This window comes from Podarcis gaigeae (genome assembly GCF_964106915.1).
Source record: "Podarcis gaigeae genome assembly, chromosome: 3".
NCBI lineage: Eukaryota > Metazoa > Chordata > Lepidosauria > Squamata > Lacertidae > Podarcis > Podarcis gaigeae.
Window position 1 is genome coordinate 63,456,396 of NC_139680.1, and position 25,223 is coordinate 63,481,618.

Genomic DNA, 25,223 nt, shown 5'->3' on the forward strand with positions numbered 1-25,223 from the left:
AACTCAACTTTGCCCCCCCCCCCAAAAAAAGAGCTCAACAATTTTCACTTTTTGAAATATTGAAACCCTACAGGGTGAAGATAACAGCCCTTTCCTGGTCTTTTCTTCCTGTAAGCATTTGGTATGTTGAGGTGACTTGACTTTTAATATTAAACCTGGTCTTTATTTATCTAATTGTGCCAAATGGGTATATTTGTGGCATTGCAAATAATTATGGCAGTGATTACTATAAGTTTTGTGAAGTAATACTTCTTAAATCTGATTTATTTTTATTTTTCTGTAGAATGCTGTTCAGGTATACAGGTAGCAGTGAAATTAGTGGGAGGGAGGTGGATTTGAGAAGCCCGCTTTTGTTTTGCATTTCCGCATCTAACTGAAATGCTTGGATGTTTAAAATGGGCACTGAAGTGGCCCAAGCTTTTCCAAAGGTTTCTTCATATGTCTGTTGATGTTGAATAGAAGCCTCCATCTGTGTTGCGGCTCATCTGGCATACATTATCATCTTTGCTATGGATGTTTGGATGAATGGCAGTGTTCACATTTCATGCTGTTTAGTGTGATGTGTATGAACTGGAATGAGCAAGCCTTAGCCTTGCACACACACACACACACCCCACCTCTTTTCCTCTTACATGACTTGTAGGATAGAATCACAGACTCAGAACTATAGAGTTGGAAGGAACCATGGAGGTCCAACCCCTTGCAATCCGGGAATCTTTTGCCCAAAATGGAGCTGAAGTCATGACCCTAATATTAGGAGTCATTCTCTACTGACTGAGCCAAGTATCATGAGCCGTCTTGCCAGTCAGAGGAGGCATTAGGCAGACCCATGAAGGAAAAGGCTTTCAAGGCCTGCTAGTTAGTGTAGAATCACAGAGGAGTTGGAAGGGATCCCAAGGGCCATCTAGCCAAACCCTCTGCAAGACAGGGTCTTTTGCCAAACATGGGGTTCAAACCTACGACCCTTAGATCAGACATAGGCAAACTCTGCCCTCCAGATGTTTTGGAACTACAATTCCCATCATCGCTAGCTAACAGGACCAGTGGTCAGGGATGATGGGAATTGTAGTCCCAAAAAATCTGGAGGGCCAAGTTTGCCTATGCCTGCCTTAGATTAAGAATATGTTTTACTGACTGAGCTATTGGAGGGGAGATCTTACTTTAATTTTTACTTAAAGTTGGATTGTTGTGTTGTCCAAACTACAGGTTGTTGATGATATGAACTATGGTTAACTTAGCCTCATAACTGATAGTTTGAAGTTGGCTTGTTCAGGATCCGAGCAGATTATGTGATAAATCACAATTACAGTGGTACCTCGGGTTACATACGCTTCAGGTTACATAGGCTTCAGGTTACAGACTCCGCTAACCCAGAAATAGTACCTCAGGCTAAGAACTTTGCTTCAGGATAAGAACAAAAACTGGGCTCTGGCAGTGTGGTGGCAGCAGGAGGTCCCATTAGATAAAGTGGTGTTTCAGGTTAAGAACAGTTTCAGGTTAAGAACGGACCTCCGAAACGAATTAAGTACTTAACCCGAGGTACCACTGTATATAATTTGAAGGATGCAAGGGTAGCTCTCAAAGTCTCAGCTGTGAGGGAGGAGGGACTTCTTTGGCCAGTTCATGCACATAGTGTTAAACTATGGTGTAGCATGACATGCAAACACCACCTCTGTGTTCCTATACTGTGGCTAACATTTCACAAACTTTTTTTTGACAGCAAAAGCAACCTTTCCCACACAAGTGAAATAAAAATCTTCAAATGTTCTTATTTCTTTTACTAAGTCTGTTCTTCTGCAGCCCTTTTAGAGTAGTATTCCTCTGATCACTACCTGTTTCACAGGGTTTGGGCCAGTGGCATAGTGTGGGGGGTGCAGGGGGGGCCGGCCGCACCAGGCGCAACATATGGGGTTAGGGTTAGGGGGCGCAAATCCATGGGTTAGGGGGCGCAAATTACTTTCCTTGCCCCGGGTGCTGACAACCCATGCTACGCCACTGGTTTGGGCATCTGCACCCTGAGTAGCACTGTGATGGACACACTGATGTTAAGTGAAGCCATTGGCAGGTTTAGATGGAACTGATATGAGTAAGAGTTGCAGTGCTGAGAGGCTTTGTGACTGTTCAGTTTTCAGAAATTGCTTGCTTGCTTGGAAATGTAGCGAAGTGTTTTGCTTGTACATCTCCTCCATAAGATGTAAAGGAAACATTGGCAAGAATTGAAATGTGCACTCTCTTCACTTTTCGAATGGAATTTCTTTTTCTTTCCTTTCCTTTCTGTTAGCAAATCGGAAGTGATTGCCTAGTAGCAAAACTCCAGGTGTCAGGTTTCCTGCTGAAATGAGAGCAAAAGGCCTCATATGAAAACGATCTGTGTGTGTTGAGACTGAGGTAATGGAAGCAGAGCAGCAGCAGGCTTTGGCGCAAGATTTACTGTTACTTTAACCGTTTTTGTTTTGTTTTAATGTTATTTTTTTTCAAAGCCGTAGTCGGGAAGAATGAATGTTTGGGTTTCTTTTGGAAGAAGAGAATGAGAGAAGTTGTAAAATAGCAGGAGCTGATGGCCCAGGATTTTCCATTGCTCTATAGGTACTAAAGTTTTTTTCAGTAAGGGAGGGGAGGCCTCCAGGAAGTGGGAGTGGGCTTAGCTTCAGAGGAGGGCAAGGGGTGGTGGAAGGGAGGGTGCAGATTAAAATAATAAACATATCCTAGGGATGGATTGCCACACTGTTGCCAGAGCTAGTGGAGGATCTAAAGGACAAGATCCCTGCGAAGGTTGGGAAGGTTATATATCTCGTGAGATTTTGCTTGGGAGTTTTACTGAAACAAAGTGAATAACGGTTTTTTCCTGGTGTTTCCTCCCCTCCTATTGGAAAGCAGAGCAGCATCCCCTAGGCTAGTCAGGCAGAGGGAAATAGAGTGAAACTGGCTTGGTTATTTCCATAGCAACACAAGTCTGCTGGTCACCAGGACAGCGTGTGTGAGAGAGAGAACAGGAGAAAAGAGGTAGCCTGTTTTCCAGCATTTGGTGATGCCTTTTTCCTTCAGACTGAAGTGCAATTTGTCTTACTTTAACTTTTTTCACAAGTTGGCTGTTGTTTTACAGCACCATTTTTTTATTTTTAAGCAAAAGTCATTTGTAAATGAATGGAGAAACACTGGCAGAGTATTTTCCTTTCTTTCTTTTATGTGCCATGAGGATATAGCGTCGTTTGCGGAGTGTAATTGAGACCAAACGTTGAGCTTGGGGCCCAGGAGAGAAAATATTTTGGGCCTGCAGGTCATTAGTGAGCAAAAGGGAATCCTGGGCGGTCTAGTGAGACGAGGAAAGCATGCCAGCCTCATGGAACCTGGTTAATAGAACAAGTAGAATTAAGCTTGCTTACTCTGAACTATCCAGCCTGAAAACAATTGGGCACAGTGGGGCAGCAGAATGATGTTGCGGCCTAAGCTGCCACTGACCAGGATTTTCCAAAGAACCTTGAAGAGGTATATTTGGAAAAAATATATGTATGCACACCTTTTGAAGGCAACAGACCTGTTGATTTGAAAACCTTCGTTAGGAAGATGTAGGTGCCAAAGGGAGAGTGAAGAATGATTGGCCTGAACTTCAGCTTACGGGAATTACTGACAACATTTGAAAAGGTATGAAGAAGGCGAGTTTAAACTCTTTACTTTTCTTTAAAAAGAAGAAGAAAATTCTCACTATTCTTTTTTTCTGGGAGAATACCCAGTGCCTCATAGGTTGTTGTTTTTTAAAAAAAGTATTCTGCAATGGCATTTTTTCTTGTACTGCCTGTAGCATTAATTCAAACTCCTCCATATGCTTTCTTAATAAGTAACAGAACTATCCAGCAGTGCCCAGTTATGTGAATAAGGGGCCTTTTCATGGAGTGATGCAATTGAACACTTGCTATTCAACAGAAAGCATTTCATAACTTCTTGCTGAAAGAAATGACGGTAGCTTTTTCTTTTTGTTTTAAGTTTGCAAGTAGTTCAGTGGCTCCATCAAATGTGAACAGTGTTTTTCTCACCTTTCTTTTCTCTCTTTTACTGCCTTCAGATTGTATCAAGCAGCCTAATAACAGTAATGCTGGGGAAATATAGTACTTTGGTCGTTCATTGGTTATATTTCTTAAAATGTTTCCTTTTCTCCTAAGAACTAGAGATGTGTTTGGTATCTGAAAAATGCATTGATGCAGCAAATTCTAAACCTTGACTTTGCTTCTTTCAATTAGAATGGCACATCAAAAGTTGACATATAGTAAAAGGAGTGAAACAAATTTTCTAACCTGCATCTTTTTCAGGCTTCAAATTAATACTAGGGTATCACTAATGTACACATGCTGTGCAATAGTACTACTATAATGCTTGTTGACACCACTGGGCTTTGCTCAGTGGAAGGGATAAGTTTCAAAGTAAGAGGAGAGCAAATATATTGAATGCTGCTCTTTTGGAGTTACCATTTATATAACTTTTGTGAATCCTACTAGCTAGCTAACTGAAATCAAACACAAATTGGATATCATACCAGTTGTTGGCATTAGAAAGAGATGTTTTGAGTGGCATTCGGAAACATTAGAAAGTATGTGGCAATAATGGTTCTGTTTGTTTGTTTGTTTAAACACCCTTAGCATAACATGTGTAGTCTTAATTAATTGCTGTGTTTCACTTGATTTGAGAGCTGGTAATTATTACCAATAGCTGGACCTTGTGTTGTAATTGCAGCTATTAATTGTAAAAGTTTAGATCAGATACTGAAGGTGTAGTGGCAACTTTAATGTGCCAGCCTTCAATTAATTTAGTGATGTGTTTAGAAAGCAGCTCCTGTGTGGGCAGTTCTGTCTGCTTCTTTCAAAGGAGATCTGGTGCTTGCAAGTTTCAGTTTCCAGCTGCTAATGCCCACCCCCAAATCTCCCATTGCATTTTTACTCTAATAGTAACAAGTTCAGTACCAAGGAAATTGATGTCACAGATTTCGAACAAGGGAGAAAGTTGTAGATCATTATAAAAGATGCAAATTAGTGCTACTATTGTATTCATGTAAGGATAACTTATTTTGTAAAAATACATTACTTGTTGCTTGCTTATATATATTTGATGTTGCTGCAGCAGAATCCAGGCCGTTTTAGTTGGCTATAGTAGTCAGAAATTTGAATGTGAGCCTGTAATTGGATTGCTACACATTTTCCTAATGACAAAGCAGTTATCATGTTGGTTGATTGTTGGGAACACAAGTTGCTTGGCTGTCTAGGACAGTAGTTTCCAACACACACCCTCCTGGACCACTTGAAAAATGCTGAGGGTCTTGATGGACGACTTAATGAGTTTTCTACCTGTTGTAGCAATTGTAGGGCACTCTATGATTTTTAATTTTATTTTCGTCATTTCTTTTATTTCTTACATATTGTATTGTATTACAATTTGAATTCCAACAGCTCAAATTTTAATGCAACAAAATACAGAATCCTGTCCATTATTTCCGCTTCCTCGACTTCCCTGGGATACCAGGAAGCACAATGATCTTCAGTCAGCGGGAGAGTATGCCTAGGTAGTGGGGAATTATGTCCAATTTCCTGGGCCATCACTTTATTCTAGATCAGGGATGGGGAACATGTGGCCCTCCAGGTGATGAACTACAACTCCCATCACCACTTCATAGTGTCCATGCTGATGGGTGTTGTAGTCCAACAACAGCCAGAGGGCCATAGTTTCCCCATTGGTTTTCTAGAGATTGACCAGGATTTTGACAGAGGTGTGACCATATTAGTAAGGAACTCCCTAAGGCCTAAATGGGCAGCTTCTGAGGGCAGACCAGTACAACCCCAGATAAGACTGAGGCACTGTGAGTGGATGGTTCCTTAGAGTCTAGACCAGATGGATGAGAGGTTGCCTGGTCTTGATGGGGTTACACTCCCTCCAAAGGAGCAGGTACACAGCTTGGGTTACCTTCCAGATCCATTATTGTTACTTGAGGATCAGGTGGCCTCAATAGTATGGAATGCCTCCCATGAGCTTTGGTTGGTGACCCTTTAATTATTCTGAGCACTTGTTGGCAGGTGTGTGTGTGTGCACGCGCGCGCAAGCATGTGTGAAGGTGATTGGTCATGTCTTCACTTAGAGCAGGAGTGTGATTTGTTTTTGTCTGCCTTATTTTTTCTCCTGGCACTTATATGGGACTGTTGGCTCATAGCAGTTAAAAGACTAAAATGGGAAAAATCAGAAAGCAATTCTATAGTTCTGGCTTGTTGTCAGAGTCATTCTTTGTGTTACCAAGGCTCATCTATGTGTATGTATATGTTCTGGAGACTTCAGAAATAAACATTCCCACACTCCAAAATGCTGCTATTAAAAGGATGAAAATTCACCAGGTGTTAGCTATTGGAGACCCTTTGCTCAACAAGAGTGTCTATGTCTCAAGCTGCATATCACTATTCTGGAGGTGATGCAAACTGTATTGGGAAGTTCCTGATAAGGTTTTGGGTATTATTTAATGACCTTGCTTAAATGGGAGCATAGAAGATTCTTTTTTTAAAAAAATAACACCAGATATGATATTAAAACAAGGTGAGCTCTTAAGTAATTTCATTATGCTTTTAAAAAAACAAGCATAACCAGTGGCCCAACAGTTACACTTTGATTTACCTATACTTTATTCACAAATGATATTATTCTAGGCAGTGTTATCTTTTAGTGACAGTTTTAGAAGGATTTAATAGCTTTGTTTACATGCATGTCTACAAGCTGCTTGAGTACAATAGTAGTTCTGTGCAAGGGTTTGCATGTAAAGCTTTCTTTTTCTGTGTGGTTCTTCCTTTCTAAATTTACAGTGGTACCTCGGGTTCAGAATTTAATTTGTTCTGGAGGTCTGTTCTTAACCTGAAACTGTTCTTAACCTGAAGTCCCACTTATCTAATGGGGCTTCCTGCTGCCGCTGAGCTGCCGGAGCACGATTTCTGTTTGCATCCTGAAGCAAAGTTATTAACCTGAGGTAATATTTCTGGGTTAGAGGAGTCTGTAACCTGAAGCATATGTAACCTGAAGCATATGTAACCCGAGGTACTGCTGTACATTCATTTGTCTACAGTTATAAGTGTCTGTAAATAAAGACAAAGTTACACCTATGTTCTGAAACATGGAAACTGGACCTGTATTGTTTGTAATTTTCTGTGGTAGGTCCCCCTCCCTCCACCATTTGATGCAGAAGAACAGATATTTAACATGCTCTTTACCCTGCTCTGCTGGAAGCAGGAGAAATAGGAGCTGCTTTATTGTAGGAAGGGATACCTAAAGTGTTGGATTCAAAATGCTGCAAGCGGCTTCGTCTGCCCTACAGAGCCAAGGGTGCTTTATCAATGACAGCATGTCCCTGTTAGCAGTGACCAAACAGAGATACTCCTGATTACATCTGTATGGAAGGAAGCAGTCCCACTGGGTTGTGCTTGTTGTGTATGGATTGAGGCTTCAGCTTCCCCAGAGAGATCATGCCACAGTTTTTACATTTTCACTTGCAAACAAAACGATCAGCAGCTAAAATACTTTTGGTGTGCTACCTGGAAAAGGTTTATTCTCAAAGGGGTTTGCTTCATGTTAATTTCAGATAGACTGAACCCTAACCACAGCTTCAGGTAGTTTTCTTGGGTGCAGCTGGTGGTTAGTCACACTAGTGCTTTGGGGTTTTGCCTACTTGTATGTATAGACTTGTAGCTGTCATGATGTTTTTATATGTGTGGTGATTAGATTCCCTCCTTTTTTTTTTTGGCTGGTGCACATTTGTAGCCTGTAAGGAGGAAAAAAAAATGAGTTTAAAAACGTTACCAGGAGCCTGAAATTAAAAGAGAACAAAATTAGAAGACTGGCAGGTTGGCAATGCATCTGTACCAGTCTGGAGACGAGATAATTGGGAAATGAACATATGGGGAAAATTTTGTAGCCCTCCTTAATTTTATGAAACTAAAATTTCAAGCATTGGATGCCTTGTTTGCCTTGCTGCCTGTCAAAATGTAGCAGCATTAACTATTTTGTGTCTTTATTTGTATGTGTCTATACAGTTGTACATGTCTGAGGAGACTTGTACATATCAGAGGGTGGATGGACCAGTATGGAGTGCACACAGGGTGTGAAGGTTGTTGAAAAATGTCGGAGGGTAGGGTGCTCTTGTGTTCAGGTCCTGCTGAGAGAACCTGACGTTGGTCTAGATGGGCCATTGACCTGATCCAACAGAGCTCTCCTTATTTTCCTATGAAAGGATTCTCCCTAAAGATTAGGGTGTGAGCCATATTGTATTGGTAGCCCTCTCAGCTTTGTGAAAGCGGCGGCGATTTATTTATGTGTTTACCCATCTTAAAATATCCTAAGCACTATGCTTAGAAAATGCTTAGTCATGCTGGCCACATGACTTGGAAGCTGTACGCTGGCTCCCTTGGCCAATAAAGCGAGATGAGCGCCACAACCCCAGAGTCGGCCACGACTGGACCTAATGGTCAGGGGTCCCTTTACCTTTACCATGCTTAGAAAAACACATACCAGCAAAAAGTCTTACAGTCTATACAACTGGGTACAAAATGAAGGCAATGGTGGTGAAAGCAAATGAAGGTGAATGAAGCAGGTGGGGTAGTTTACACAGAGAGCTGCCTTATACAGAGTCATACTGTTGGTCTACTGGAGCTCAGTATTGTCTACAGTGACAGGCAGAAGCTCTTTAGGATTTCAGGCACAGGACATTCCCAGCCCTACCTGGAGAGGCTGAGGATTGAACCTGGGATCTTCTGCATGCAAAGCAGATGCTTTAGCACTGAGCCATGGCTCTTCACCTTGACATGTTCACCCTTTGCAGCGTTTACCTGTTCAACAATCTGTTTGAGTTTGTTTTCCTCAGGTACATTCAGGGGAAAAGCTAGCCTGTTTCTGAGGGTTCTGGTCCTTGTTGTATTGCGATCTAGGAATGCTAGTTCCTATCACCAAGCATGATTGAGAGTTCCCTGGAAATTCAGTTGCTGTCTCCTCCTGCCAAAACAAACAACTTCAGGAGTAAGAGAGGGTTTTAGATCAGAATCTGGGCAGGGGGAAAGCAACTAACGAAAACATTTGCAAGAAACAGTCAAAGAACTGACCCAGAGAGAAATGACTTGCCAAACAAATGACAAGCCTGGCTGGGTGGTCTCTAGTCACATAGTTCACGGCAGTCAAAAAGAGTTTCGTCAAGAGTAAAGGTTAGCATTAAAGAATTTCTGTGCCTGCCCCATACAGTAGCCAGCTTTGTAGTCCAGACTTTCAGAGGGAATGAGGATTAAAATGAGAATTTCACTGTTAGTAAAGAGTTATCATTAAAGAACTTTTGCACGTGAATTTACAGAACTGGTCAGCCTGAATTTTGCCTGTACACGAACAAAATCTTGTTTAACTTTCTGAGATGGTGAAATGACATTCAGTTCATAATACATTTGAGTGGGCAGATGTATAGTCTAAATTAGGTAATATTTGTTGTTGTTGACATCTCTAGTTTGTTTGCTTTTTAGTGCCCACCAAAGGGTTTCATATTAATTTAATTACATTTCTGCCTGTATATCTTGTGACTGGGGAACAACCAACCCATGGACCCAATCTGGCCCAAGCCATGCCCAGTGGCCTGCCACTGCCCACAATTAATTTACTGGCAATGACAATTTTGATATTGGCATTGGCAGTGCTAACACAACATTGCAGGGCCATGGGGACACCTTTGCCAGTGGTACACCTGCCCCTGGCCAACTGCTTCATCCATAAGAATGATGGTGCACCACACTTCCTGCTTCCAGCCTCCCAGGAATTCTTGTCATGAGTGTTCTCCTTTTCTCTTCACCTGACAACATTTGGCCCCATTGACAATCCTGCTGGTCCAGTAGGGAGAAAGTGAAGAGGGAGGAGATGGAAGGGAAGGTAGAGCAATAGATGGACTGAGTGAAACAAAAGAGAAAAGGGAGACAGAGATCCTAGTTGCCCATGTTAATGTTGTGTGACTGTGTGTGTGTGTTTGTTTGTGTGCAAGTGTGTGCAAGTGTGGATTGGCCCCATACACTTTGGTTTTAGCATTCCCCACCACTAGCATGTGGCCCCAAGGTTTGGCCAAGAGACAGTGCCAACCCTCAAACCAAAAAACACTCCCTAGCTCTGCCATTGTTTGGTGTGTGTGTGTGTGTGTGTGTGTGTTTGTGTGTGTGTAAGCTGCATATACTGTATCCTTTCCTGATCAAATGGTTGGGGCTGCACAGGCATAATCTTCACAAGCTTTCATTTAAAATTTGGAACTTTTTTCAAGGAGGAAAAAATGAAACTTCTTCTTAAACGATGATTCAGTAGTGATGTAGAGCCTTTTCCCCTCATTGCTGTTTTCAGGATCAAGCTTTTTGTATTCTTCTGTTAGATACTATTATAGTGGTGCTAACCATGTAAAGAATGCTACAGCAACACCTTTTCATAGCATTACAATGGGTTTTTCTTCAATTTAGTCCCCTGCATTTGAGTTCAGAGACAGTACATGTATAAACAGAATCTACCCCAGATAACCAACCAATCGAGAAGCAAAACTACATCATAATTGTGTAAATGGAGAGAGACTGTGGGCAAGGGGTGATGAAAGGAAGTGCAACTTGGAAGAATGAAAAACCCTATGTGATTTCATTTCCACTGTGGAACGTTTTAAAAGTTCAGCCGTGAGGAGGGCTTGCTTCTGCTACCTCAGTTTTAAAGGGTCAAATTGGTGGGGACAAGGTGATTAACATTTCTGTCAGCTGCACTTATGTTACTGATACTTGAGGAGTCAATCTGCGAGTCTGAATACATGTGACGAAATCACTCTCAAATATCACAAGATGTTAAGGAGATGAAAGGGGTTGAAGAGGAAATAAATACAAAGAAGCTACATATGGTTATGAAGAAAACACAAAAACCACTGCAAGAGTGTTCTATTAAATGTCACATAGTTCACTCGCAGCCCCCTCTAGTCATTGTAAGAATGCACAGATACCATGCAGGTTAGCCCCACTCACCACCTCCATCTTTCCTGTGAAATAGTCCCACACTCCTACAGATGTATGCGTCGAGAGCCCTGTAAACAAGGAAGTACTTGCTGAGTGTCTAAAACATTTCTCCCTCTGAAGAAACAAACAATCCCAAGTTTTATTTCACTAACTTTGTTGAAGCGTCAAATGTGTCCCTGAGATTTCATATTTTCATCCATACATCTGTTTTCTTTTCCCAGTGAGGATAATTATGCATTCCACAATACCCTAAATGAACAGGAGCAGTCAATGAATTCTTAAATGCCTGTCGTATGAATAACGGCCATTTTTAGATGCTGTGCTACCCTCGTGGGCACCTGTGTAAAAGCTCACTCGGGAGAGAATGGAACATGCTGAAATGAATATGAAAGAATCAGCTCTTTATGGCATTCCAGGCTTGTTGAATTTGATTCTCTCAAAAGGAAAATCATGTTTGTAGCATCACAAGGTTCCTGTAATAATCTTCACTGATTAATCCCATGGAGATATACTGTATGCCCCATGGCTTTCCCCCTATGTTTAAACATTCTTGCCCAGATGTTAGTAAGCAGTCACGTTTGCTTTACTTTTGAAAAATAGAAGCTCCTCTTTTCTTGAATTCATGGAGTTTTTTTGTTCTGTTTTACTGAAGCTTTTAGAATTTGTTTTATGTTGTACCCCACCCTGTACTGGCACCAATGAAGGGCAGGCTGTACATCTTCTTAGTTCATTAATAAATAATACATTCCGGGGCATCACACACACACATATTTGTATTCATGTGTTTATATATTTGTATTCATGTGTTTATATGACATGTAAAAGCTGAGAAGGCACATTAACTTGTGGGAAATTTAAAATGTTTTGGGGAAAGAACCACTAGATTGCTTTGTGTTCTGCCTCCAGCCTGCCAATTGGACATCCCTGTCCAGATCTCTAGACTTTCTTATAAATCTACGGTAGGGATAAGTCTACGGTAGGGATGGAGAAACTTGCGGCCCACCATGTATGGTTGGACTACAACTCTTATCATCCCTAACCATGGCTGATGGGAGTTGTAGTCCAACAACATACAGAGGGCCATAGGTTCCCCTTCCTTGCTACAAGGCATAACACACTGACGTAACTTCATGTTGCTCCTTGCATTCAGCAACTTCAGAAAGGTAAGTTTCTGAGTCTTGGAATCTTCTGAAGACTTGTATCAAGAATCATTATCATTATCATCATTTTAAAGAAATACCAATGTGATTTCAAAAACAATAAAACAAGCAACATATAACAAAACATAACAAAACAATATCATATTTAAAAAGCAGCACTAAAACTTCAGAATCAATTCCAGCAGCTAGGAACTGGTATTAACCGTCAAGAAAAGCTCATGTAAAGAGGCAGGATTTTAACTTTCAGGAGAAGCATCCAGATCTCAGTGCCCACCTGCTCTCAACAGGGAGATCATTCGAAAATGTAGGCAGCAGCACAGAAAGCCCTTCTCCATACAGCTGTAAAATTCTATTGTCATTAGTTATTCAATTCAAGATGGACTCTACTTAGCACTTTATACTCTTGACCTTGATTAGTTGGCTTAATGCTTTGGATACTGGATGTGTTATTTCAACCCTTCTCAGTTGCTTATTCCACATGGGAATGAGTTTAGCTATCTGGCTTTAGTTTACTGGTGATAAAGGGCTGGGGGAGTTGTAGGGGAGAAATTGCTTTCTCATTGGGATTCTTCAAGTGCTCCTAAAAGCAACCTACACTGTGCAAGAAATCGTTGCCATCTGGATCTGTCTTAAATGGCTTGTGTTAACATGAAGTAAGTAATTTATTTTGAAATCTTTAGTATTCCTTGAGGTAAATGTTGACAGCGATACTGGCATAATTATGTACTTCGTTGTGTATAGGAAAATTGTGTGCATGCTAGGGAGATTGACAAGAGTTGTCAGAATGCGGCCATATGATACTCATCTGAACAGTTCGTTCTTGAAGTAGCATATTTCTTCTATTCCTTTCAATTTTTTCAAGAGCATATACTGTTAGGCTAAACAGAGATCTCTTTTGTGAGTATCTGAATAGTAGCATTAAACAAATTATTCCTATGTGGTAACCTTGGTTTTTGATAGGGAGATAGGGGAATTCTGAATAGTTCATTATCTCTTTCTGAGTACAGTATTAACACAAGTGGACTTTCTTTTCTTTCTTTCTTTCTTTCTTTCTTTCTTTCTTTCTTTCTTTCTTTCTTTCTTTCTTCTTTTGTTTTTGTTTCCTAGGACATCCAGGCTGAAATTGATGCCCACAATGACATCTTCAAAAGCATCGATGGAAACAGGCAGAAGATGGTAAAAGCCTTGGGAAACACTGATGAGGCTGCGCTGCTCCAACACCGCATTGATGACATGAACCAGCGCTGGAATGACCTGAAAGCGAAGTCTGCTAGTATCAGGTAAAATATGATTTGAAAGTTATACCTGAATCAGGGCTGCTTCCTGTGATTCATTTTTGTACAACTGTGGACACAGCTCATGTTAGCGCCATCCTATCATGCACCGTCATGTCCAAATAAACATAAGAGCCCTACTGGATCAGGTCCAGGGCCATCTTGTCCAACATTTTCCTTTCACAGTGGCTTACCAGATGCCCATGGGAAGCCCACAAGCAGGGCTTGTGTGCAACACCACGGTCCTCACCTGTGATTCCTAGCACCTGATATTCAGAAGCATTTTGGTTCCCAACAGCAGAGGCAGACTATAGCTGTTAGGGTTAGTTGTCATTGATTGCCTCATCCTTGATGAAATTGTGTAATTCTCTTTTAAAGCCTGCTCGTTTCTACCTCTTGTGGGTGCAAATTCCACACTTTAACTGTGCATTGTCTGAAGAAGTGCTTTCATTTGTGTATCCTTAATCTTTGAAAGCACATCAAAGTGCAAGTAGATAAATAGGTACCGTTCCGGCAGGAAGGTAAACGGCATTTCCGTGTGCTGCTCTAGTTTGCCAGAAGCAGCTTAGTCATGCTGGCCACATGACCTGGAAAAATAGTCTATGGACAAACATTGGCTCCCTCGGCCAGTAAAGCGAGATGCACGCCGCAACCCCAGAGTTGGTCATGACTGGACCTAATGGTCAGCGGTCCCTTTACCCCTTTACCTTTTTAATCTTCCAACATTCAGCTTCATTGGACGTCCTTTAGTGCTGTGATAAAGGGAGGAAAACTTTTCTCTGTATGCTTTCTGCACACCATACATCTCTATCATGTTACCTCTTACTTGCCTCTTCTCTAAACTAAAAAAACAACAACAACCCTCAGGCAAATGCCAAGGCCCAGGGGAACCAGCAGGTGTTGTTTACACCTTCTGGAGAACTAGAATATGTGGGTGAGGAAATCCTTGCTGCCTGGTAGGGAATAGTGTGCTAGCCATATCTCGAGTACCCCTGACATGTTGTGAGCATGGGAGGAATAGATTAAAATGGTGGTTTGCTAATTTGTTGAAGTCTCTTTCTGCACTTTTCACCACTAGGTAGCAAGGGCCCCCCTGTGCAGGCAGCCTGATGTTGAGAGACATGCCAGGCAACCCACTTTTTATTCCCTTGCCAGTGGCCCAGATGTAGCATTGCTATGTTGAGGACATGGGATCGGGGATAAAAAGCCTGGTCCCTTACTAACTGCGTGACCACATAACATTGTGTCTGAGCTGCTCACCATCGTGCCCTGCCAGTTTGTAAATTGGAACACTCCCTAAACCTGTTCTTAGGATTTCCCCAATTATCCAAAGCAGATTTAAGGGACATGGTGACAGGGGAAGGAGAGAGAGGAAAGCCTCATTCTGTACACATGGCAACTTGGTTGAATCTTACCTTAGATTACTTCACATCAAAATTCCATTCAGTTTTACGTTTTCAGGGAAGCTTGGGAGGTCAGTGTCTGTCAGCTTGCGCTGCCGATAGTTGGAACAAGTACCCTTAATGTCTTGACTCTTATAAGCGTCCCTCACAAATCATCAAGAAAGAGATGAGAAGACATTTATGTTAATACTTTAATCAACAGCTGCAGTGTTCCAGCAGTAACAATTGAGCAGCATGGTATTTCTTGGGGATTAATGATCATTTGGGGGAAATTAATGGCCCAAGCTGCCCTCAAGTCATTTACTTCAGCCAGTCATTAATTCCAGGGTGAGAGTCTAAGGATGAGTAGTGGTTGTTATTATGAATGGTGTGTAACAATCATACTTAAAACAGTTTTACAATTAATTTAATTTGTGTATATGCATGGAACATGATGTTCAGATGACATATATCAGCTGTAAGGGAGAAATCTAGAAGCATAATCAGAGGGGGTTAACTGCAAACACTAAATCATCAAATACAATACACAAGTAATCATTTACTCTGTTGTAATAATCAGATCTAGGTAGATTTTACTTTGTATTTCAAAACTTGTTCAGAGTTGGATGTAACTACCTCCTGCAATGTAACTGCTTGCTTCTGTAGTATGTGGTCTGCAATGTGGGGGTTGAGCTATACCACCATTCATCCAAGGATCACAGGGCAGTCTACAATATAAAAACACAAAACTCATAACATATAAACAAACCAAGCACAATCCATCCCGGGTTAAAGTGAACACAGTGCTCATATAATACATTTAAAACAATGCTTGTCCTTCAACCCAGTTTGCCAAATTAACAAAAAAACAACAACCCACTAATATATCAGTGGGGTCTTTTTGTGGCTATGCAATATTTAATATGATTCTTTAAAGTTTTTGTACTATCTTTTTTGTGGTCAGTTGTTAGGATTGATTTGTTTTTTGTTTCTTCCCCTTTGTTTTGTTATGAAGATATTTGAATGTTGGTTCTTCCGTTCTCTTCTTCTGAATAGCCGTTTACCCTGCCTATGCCCCTCTCAACTTTTCTTTTCTTTCCTTTTCTTTTTGTGATACATTTCCCCCCTCATTCAGAACCCTCATAGGTTCTGAATATGACTTGCTACTAAAATATAGCATAGGCCCATAGCAAATCACATGCAGATGGAGCTTACAGTTCCTGTTCTGATTTTTGTGCCTTTTTGGTGGCAGTTCAGGCTGCCACCCCATGTTTGATAAAATTAAATTTCTGGTCGTGTACAGCTTCTTCAGTTCTGATTGAAAAGGAGCCACTGAGTTGTAATTTCACCCTCCATGGCATGCTAGCAGAAGGCTTCATGAGCCACTTAAACCCTCAGTGCAGAGCTGAAGTGGACTCAAATAAGAGTGTTGCATTTTGCACAGGATTGAAGTTCATTCTTGGCAGTTTTCTCCCTTTCTGCTGAACACTAAAAGTGCTGTAGATTTAAAAGGCAGAGCTAGCCACAGATAAGTGTTGCTAGACAGGTCCCAGAAGAGTGCTGAAAAATATATTTCCAAGGATCAAGAATGCTTTCCCAGCAAGAGGCATTGAGCCGGCAGTTCTTATATTGCAAATACCTATGGCATCTGGCTAAAGCTTGTCTCTGAGGCTCAGAGAACAAGTTGCATCTCTTTCATCTGCAGACTCTCTGCTATTTGCCTATTCAAGCAGAGCTGCAATTTAGGGCTGATTTGGACACTACTTCTAAGCAGGGGACTGTCGGTGTGAGAATAACGTTTGCTTTTGAATCCCTGTTAAATTGTAGACTAAAGTGGGTAGGGACAGAAAGCTTTCGCATGTGGCTAAATGTGTCTGACTAAAGGGGTGCTCTGGTAGCTCTTGTAGGAAAATTGGAATGTACTTTATTTGAATCTGGGGATATGATTCTTATTGCAGTATTTGGCTTGCCACCAGAATAAAAACAACAAAAGGAACAGGTGCATCACTTTCCAAACAAAGAAAAAACTATTACTAGTTTTTGTTCAAATAAATCAAAACATTGCTTTTGTTAGTCTCTTGGCAGGGGAATTAACAACTTATTTTTAACCATTTTTTTACTGAAGTTCTCGTTACAAACTTAGCCATGTCACTGTCACCCCTCCTAGGATTTGTTGCACCAATGGTGCACAAAGGAACTGATTTATAGATTTTTATCAGTGTCCAGGTATTTCTGATTTACCAGAACACAGTGGGAAGCAGGTATGCTGTGTCAGCTCATGCAAGTTTGTTGTTGTTGTTGTTGTTTAGTCGTTTAGTCGTGTCCGACTCTTCGTGACCCCATGGACCAGAGAACGCCAGGCACCTCTGTCCTCCACTGCCTTCTGCAGTTTGGTCAAACTCATGCTGGTAACCTCGAAAACACTATCCAACCATCTCGTCCTCTGCCGTCCCCTTCTCCTTGTGCCCTCCATCTTTCCCAACATCAGGGTCTTCTCCAGGGAGTCTTCTCTTCTCATGAGGTGGCCAAAGTACTGTAGCCTCAGCTTCACAATCTGTCCTTCCAGTGAGCACTCAGGGTTGATTTCCTTCAGTATGGAGAGGTTTGATCTTCTTGCAGTCCATGGGACTCTCAAGAGTCTCCTCCAGCACCATAATTCAAAAGCATCAATTCTTCGGCGATCAGCCTTCTTTATGGTCCAGCTCTCACTTCCATACATCACTACTGGGAAAACCATAGCTTTAACTATACGAACCTTTGTTGGCAAGGTGATGTCTCTACTTCTCAAGATGCTGTCTAGGCCTGTCATTGCCCTTCTCCCAAGAAGCAGGCGTCTTTTAATTTCATGGCTGCTGTCACCATCTGCAGTGATCATTGAGCCCAAGAAAGTAAAATCTCTCACTACCTCCATTTCTTCCCCTTCTATTTGCCAGGAGATGATGGGACCAGTGGCCATGATCTTCGTTTTTTTGATGTTGAGCTTCAGACCATATTTTGCGCTTTCCTCTTTCACCCTCATTAAAAGGTTCTTTAATTTCTCCTCACTTTCTGCCATCAAGGTTGTGTCATCTGCATATCTGAGGTTGTTGATATTTCTTCCGGCAATCTTAATTCCGGCTAGGGATTCATCCAGCCCAGCCTTTCTCATGATGAATTCTGCATATAAGTTCAATAAGCAGGGAGACAAAATACAGCCTTGTCGTACTCCTTTCCCAATTTTGAACCAATCAGTTGTTCCATATCCAGTTCTAACTGTAGCTTCTTGTCCCACATAGAGATTTCTCAGGAGACAGATGAGGTGATCTGGCACTCCCATTTCTTTAAGAGCTTGCCATAGTTTGCCGTGGTCGACACAGTCAAAGGCTTTTGCATAGTCAATGAAGCAGAAGTAGATGTCTTTCTGAAACTCTCCAGCTTTCTCCATAATCCAGCGCATGTTTGCAATTTGGTCTCTGGTTCCTCTGCCTCTTCTAAATCCAGCTTGCACTTCTGGGAGTTCTCGGTCCACATACTGCTTGAGCCTTCCTTGTAGAATTTTAAGCATAACCTTGCTAGCGTGTGATATGAGTGCAATTGTGCGGTAGTTGGAGCATTCTTTGGCACTGCCCTTCTTTGGGATTGGGATGTAGACTGATCTTCTCCAATCTTCTGGCCACTGCTGAGTTTTCCAAACTTGCTGGCATATTGCGTGTAGCACCTTAACAGCATCATCTTTTAAAATTTTAAATAGTTCAGCTGGAATACCATCACTTCCACTTGCCTTGTTATTTGCAGTGCTTTCTAAGGCCCATTTGACTTCACTTTCCAGGATGTCTGGCTCAAGGTCAGCAACCACACTACCTGGGGTGTACGAGACATCCATTTCTTTCTGGTATAATTCCTCTGTGTATTCTTGCCACCTCTTCTTGATGTCTTCTGCTTCTGTTAGGTCCTTTCCACTTTTGTCCTTTATTATGGAAATCTTTGTATGAAATGTTCCTTTCATATCTCCAATTTTCTTGAACAGATCTCTGGTTCTTCCCATTCTATTGCTTTCCTCTATTTCTTTGCATTGCTCGTTTAAGAAGGTCTTCTTGTCTCTCCTTGCTATTCTTTGGAAATCTGCATTCAATTTCCTGTATCTTTCACCATCTCCCTCGCATTTTGCTTGCCTTCTCTCCCCCGCTATTTGTAAGGCCTCATTGGACAGCCACTTTGCTTTCTTGCATTTCATTTTCATTGGGATGGTTTTTGTTGCTGCCTCCTGTATAATGTTACGAGCCTCCATCCATAGTTCTTCAGGCACTCTGTCCACCAAATCTAAATCCTTAAACCTGTTCCTCACTTCCACTGTGTATTCATAAGGGATTTGACTTAGATTGTATCTTACCGGCCCAGTGGATTTTCCTACTTTCTTCAGTTTAAGCTTGAATTTTGCTATAAGAAGCTGATGATCTGAGCCACAGTCAGCTCCAGGTCTTGTTTTTGCTGACTGTATAGAGCTTCTCCATCTTTGGCTGCAGAGAATATAATCAATCTGATTTCGATGCTGCCCATCTGGTGATGTCCATGTGTAGAGTCGTCTCTTGTGTTGTTGGAAAAGCGTGTTTGTGATGACCAGCTTGTTCTCTTGACAGAACTCTATTAGCCTTTGCCCTGCTTCGTTTTGATCTCCAAGGCCAAACTTGCCAGTTGTTCCTTTTATCTCTTGACTCCCTACTTTAGCATTCCAATCCCCTATAATGAGGAGAACATCCTTCTTTGGTGTCACTTCTATAAGGTCTTGTAAGTCTTCATAGAATTGGTCAATTTCAGTTTCTTCAGCACAAGTAGTTGGTGCATAAACTTGGATTACTGTGATGTTAAAAGGTCTGCCTTGGATTCGTATCGAGATCATTCTATCATTTTTGAGATTGCATCCCAGTACAGCTTTCGCCACTCTTTTGTTGACTATGAGGGCCACTCCATTTCTTTTACGGGTTTCTTGCCCACAGTAGTAGATATGATGGTCATCCGAACTGAATTCACCCATTCCCGTCCATTTTAGTTCACTGATGCCCAGGATGTCAATATGCAAGTTACTCTTCCTGATTTCGGGAGATTTCCCCCTCTAATCACAAACCTCCATTCCAAGGGACAAACCTTCTGGTTTCTCCAATCCATTGGGGCATAAGAGGTTGCAGTGGAGAACAACCTTCTACCGGATCCAGTCTAGTGTCGTGAATGATTTTCTTCCCTGTGTTTCTTTTACAAGGCAGAAATCTGCTGAATACAAGTTTTTGTTGTTGTTGGTTGTTGTTGAAATACTTTGTCATCCTGCTATATTGTTGTGGGCATCTGTATGTCTTGGAAGACAACAGAGGAGTGTGCCTTTGGGGGCAAAGTCAAACTGTTGGAGAGTTGCAGCACCTACTGTGGCTGTAGAGACCAATGTGGGAGAGACATATTTTGTTGCAGCTGGGGCAGATGAAGGTATCCAGTTTTGCTTCTGCAAGTGGTCATTCCTTCTCTGGTCACTGTTGTGGATACACAACCAGATTCTCTGAATCCAGGCACTGCGGTCATCTGCAAGGGATTCCCACATGGTGGTGTTGATGTTGCCAGTCTTCATGCCTCGTACGCAGACATATTTGCAATGCAGAGTTGGTCTGCCAATGGACCTGGTAGTTGAAGCCAGCTCCTTGTAGAACACATCCTTGGAGATCCTGCTGTCTTACACTCTGTGTACATGACCAAGCCAGTGTAGACATCACTGAGACAGGAGTGTGAGTGTATTGGGAATGTGAGCTTCGGAAAGTACAGCTTTGTTTGAGACTTTCTCCTGCCAAAAACATTCCTGATGCAATGCATGTGGAAGGCATTAAGGCGTCACTCCTGGCAGTTGTATGTTGCTCACAACTCACTTCCATAAAGCAGAGTACTCAGCCTTCATCTTGACCTTCATCTTGACCTTGGACATTAGCATCACATTCTCCTGTACCCTTTTAGAGAGGCAAACCATTGCTGTAGCTGCCTTGCCAATACACTTGTTCATCTCAGCATCAATGGCAAGGTTGCTGGTTATGGTGGAACTCAAGTAGCCAAAACCATCTACTTCCTCAAGTGTGTGGTCAGCAATGCTGATGTGTAGACTGCTGGCAATGCCCTGACTCAGGATGTTGGTCTTCATCAGCCTAATGGTAAGGCAGATCTCCTTGCAGGCTTGAGCAAAACAGTGGATGACGCTCTGTAGAGTTTCCTCAGACTGCGCTGTCAAGGCTGTGTCAACTCTCAGATAACAACCCACCACACTTTTGTCTTGGCGTGGAGACATGCCAGGTTGAACAGACCCCTGTCACTCCTTAAATATCATTATTAAAAAGTCCAGCTATGTAGACCATGTGAATGACTAGGTTTGGTTCTTCAGCACTAAGACCCATAAGTAAAAGAGCATATATAGATATGTTGATAAATGTATGTCAATGTCTAGGGAATACAACTTTCCAAATGGCACATTCTGGACAGCTTCACATGTTCAGAACAAAATTCCTGAAAAGTGCTAATTAGTTATGTTTTTTAAGGTTCAGCTGTTTTAGAAGAAGTGGTGCTCCTTCTGTGAGCCAAACCTAATAAGAGTCTGGCTATTGTGGAGAAAACAGGTTGACAAGACTCTCTCTCTTAGGATAAATTCAGTTCATTTATTTATCACTCTATACAGATAGTTCTGCTTCTATGGATGTGCTGAGTAATGGCAGAGTTATGAAACATTGCCTGGTGGGGAAAGGGGGGATTGCTCCAGACAGACTTGGATTCTAAAATAAGTTGACAGAAGAAAATAAACTCATCTCTTCTTCATCCCCCACCCCCCAGTGTACCCTCCCATTCCCATGTTCAGGAGGACTATCTGACCCTCTGAAGAGCCAACACAGCAAATCCAAATCCCAAAATAAGGAGGCTGTAGAGAAGGAGATCTGAAATTTCTTTCCTTAAGTTAAATTATCTTATGATCCACAGCTTTATATTTTCTTCTGCACTGCTTAAAGTGATATTTTACCTTGGCAACCTATGGTACTGTTCTTAAGAGAGTGAGAGTGTGTGGGCCACACATACTCTCCTTTAATCAGTGCTGCTGAAACATACAATAGAGAAAGTTAGGCACAATACAAAAGTGCACTGTTTGTACACACATGTGATATTCAAGTGCGCCACCCTCCCCCCACAATTGAGGGGGCTGTCAATGTGTGTGAGTGATGCAGGCAGCAAGATTAAGGTGAGCATGTTTCATGGTGCACATGCACAACTGCTGCAGATTTGGAGGGGCAGCCCCCTGTTTGAATTTTTTGGGGCCCCTGCCCCCCTAAGATGGTGCTTATGGCAATATTTATGTATATATGCAGCTGTACATGTAGAAGTATGTAACCACTAGGTAGCTTGAGGGAGTTCCTGTCTCAGCCTCAAGACTTGTAGGAGGATAAATAGATGACATAATAATTATAAAATACATCGTAGCTAGAAAATATGACAAAATTTAGGAAGTCTGGACAAAAGGCCACTGTGGAGTTTGGAAGCACAGTGTGGGAGCATAATTCATTTTAATTCATGTCAGAAAAGCTCTCAGACAAATTTAGGAAAGATTTTGTTAGTTCTTATATGGACCCCTGCCAAATGGATGTTTGTTTTTCGATTTGATAGCATTGTGTTTTACTGATCTTTATTGATGTTGGTTTTATTATTACAAAGTTGCCATCAACTTCAACAAATATCCATCTATTTTTTAGGCAAGTAGTTCAAAGCTTTACAAACAGTGACAAATTGTTTTGAACAAAGAAGCCTTCTGGTGTGTGTGTTCACAATCAGTACAGCTACATCTGGCCCTAATTTTAGAACCGGTTTGAGTAAAAGTAGAAAATAAGGATGGGAGGGTCTGGAACCACAATTCCAATAAGCATTCAAATGTGTTTATACTTTTATGTTTAACAAGTGTTTGAAACCTAAACTGGGATTAGGAGGAACTTGTATAACATTTTCCCTCATTCAGAAACATATGCTTGCTTGCTTAGAAACACATGTTCTGCTAGATTTACCAATATCCTATCTAATCCTATCATGGATTACTTTCCAGTTCGTATGTTTTATGTTTCCTTTCTGAATTAAACAAAAAGAAGAAAGAGGGGGAAAAGCCCAAGAGATATGGCTTGCCAAAGGCCACTAGGCTCATGTATAAGAGCATATTTCACATCAAGTTGATAACACAGTAAAATAAATAAAATAGTAGCTAGTATTGTAAGCCCATCCTTTGGGTCCAGGAAGTTTCCCAAGACTGATTCCAAACAGGACTGGTACAGTGAGTGATCCAATTACAGTACAGTGGTACCTTGGTTTACGAAATTAATCCATTCCAGAAATCCGTTCTTAAACCAAGATGTTCTTTCCCATAGCAGCGGGGGACTCAATTTACAAATGGAACACACTCAACAGGAAGCAAAACATGTTCTTATTCCAAGGCAAAGTTCACAAACCAAAACACCTACTTCCGGGTTTGCAGCGTTTTTAATCCAAGTTGTTCATAAACTAAGCTGTTCTTAAACCAAGGTACCACTGTACTCCTCTGGAGAATAAATAGCTTACCAGTCAAGGCTCAGGAACTGCCAAATCAGAGAAAAGCTAGCAACTTAGCCTTTATTATTATTTAATATAGATATACATATACCACTTAATTATTAAATCAAAATGACAAATAAAAACCATAGAAAGAAGAAGAGCAATAAAAAAATTCATAAAATCAAGCGCTACCTTAAAATGCCTGCTGAAATAAGAAAGGCTGTATCAGGTGCAAGTAGTTCTTTTTTTCTAATCACAATCGGGATGAGATTCCTCACTGAATGCACAGTTTGTAGTACATACAAGACATGTAGCTGTGCAATGGAGACCACCAGTACATATTTTTTTTCCACGTATACTCCACTGCCCCCCCTAAGCACTCAAGGCATTATACACTGCTCATTCCACATCATCCCTGTGTGGTGAGTTATCGACTCAGAGATACTGACTAGCTGAAGGTCACCCAGTGATGCTCAGGACGGAGTGAGGATTGGAACCCAGATCTCCTTAGTCTGACACGCTAGTCACTGTACCACAGCGGCAGTCAAAACTGGGTTCAAAAGTCAAGAGAACAAGCTAGGGGATTACTAAACAAATGAGGTGTAGAATAAATGCAAAGGGCTTTGAGGTACCCACAAAAGCTGACAGCCTGTGTCAGTCAGCGTTCTGGAAGGCTGGAAGCTTGCTGCAAAGAATTTGATTTTTGAGGCTAATAGAAAGGATTAGCTAGACTAATCCTTGATATGGACCATGCCCACACAATATGGTCATTGTTGCATCTTATGACACATACGTTTTTCACTCTTATTTTCCAATGATTATATAGAATTTGTTCCACAGAAGTGCAAAGGGATAGAGTGATGCACTTCCACAGAGAATCAAGCCCAGTGTTGTGTTTCAATTTAGTATCTGAAACACAAATGCTGTACCCACGCCCTCCCCTCAATATTTCTGTGGTCAGGGCTTGGTAGTCAGCTGACCACTCCAACCTTTTCCTATGGGGGTGGTTGTGATTAATGAATAATTGCAGTTCCTGTAAGGCCATAGAGAGGAAGATGTGTGTTCAGAGCTCTTTGAAAGAAATAGTGAATGAGATAAGGGATGACTAATCACTGGAATCAGCGAAGAAAGCATGCAGTATTTTTTTGAGGGAGAGATTTAATCTTTTTCTTTTTTTCTTTTTTCTTTAAAAAAGCTGGTGTTCTGCTACAAGAATTGCATATTGAGCTAGCAGAAAATTAAACTGTGAACTATTAGTTCCATCCTATAGCTCAGCTGGCATACTGTTTATCAGTGTAAGGCAATTATATGGTCTCAAGATTTGTCAAGATCATTGAATGGACAGAATTAAAGTGGAGGTCTGTCCTACTTTACCATCATTCTAGAAAACACAGATAAGCTATTAAGAATCTAAAATGCATTAGGTGCACTGATAGGATGATAGAGTGTAAGTGACAGGAGAAGATTACAACCATTTCCTTGTGAGTATTGGGACACTCTGCTTACCATAGGTTAAAGTAGACAAGGGACTCAGAAAAATAAAAGGTTCTGACATTATCAAGAGTAGTTACACTAATGGTATGTCATATTAACTGAATTACAGCACAATGCTGCAGCAGTTCATTGATTCAGCAAAAATGCAGTAAGTAATCTGCACCAGCAATGCTCAGCTAGTTAACATTAACCCCTTACTGCCCCTTTCATTCTGGGTATGAACCTGTCGTAGACAGGTCTTATGGAAATCTGGACTTTTGCCCCTAAGAAGTCTGAAAGGGTTTTACATGTAGCTATTTTAAACTGGTGTGTTTGAGGACTACAGCTTGGTACACTGTA

The 25,223-nt window shown here is 41.4% G+C and overlaps 1 protein-coding gene across 4 annotated transcripts in view; it reads left to right on the forward strand.

Annotated features, from left to right (window-relative positions):
* The window catches only part of UTRN (utrophin), a gene marked incomplete at its 3' end in the record, with an annotated part of 327,056 nt that overhangs the window by 196,383 nt on the left and 105,450 nt on the right, over window positions 1–25,223 (forward strand). For all 4 annotated transcript variants that reach the window (XM_083731575.1, XM_083731576.1, XM_083731577.1 and 1 more), the window contains one exon: window positions 13,283–13,455. In XM_083731575.1, the coding sequence (XP_083587701.1) occupies window positions 13,283–13,455 (173 nt within the window). The remainder of the gene's footprint in view (window positions 1–13,282; window positions 13,456–25,223) is intronic.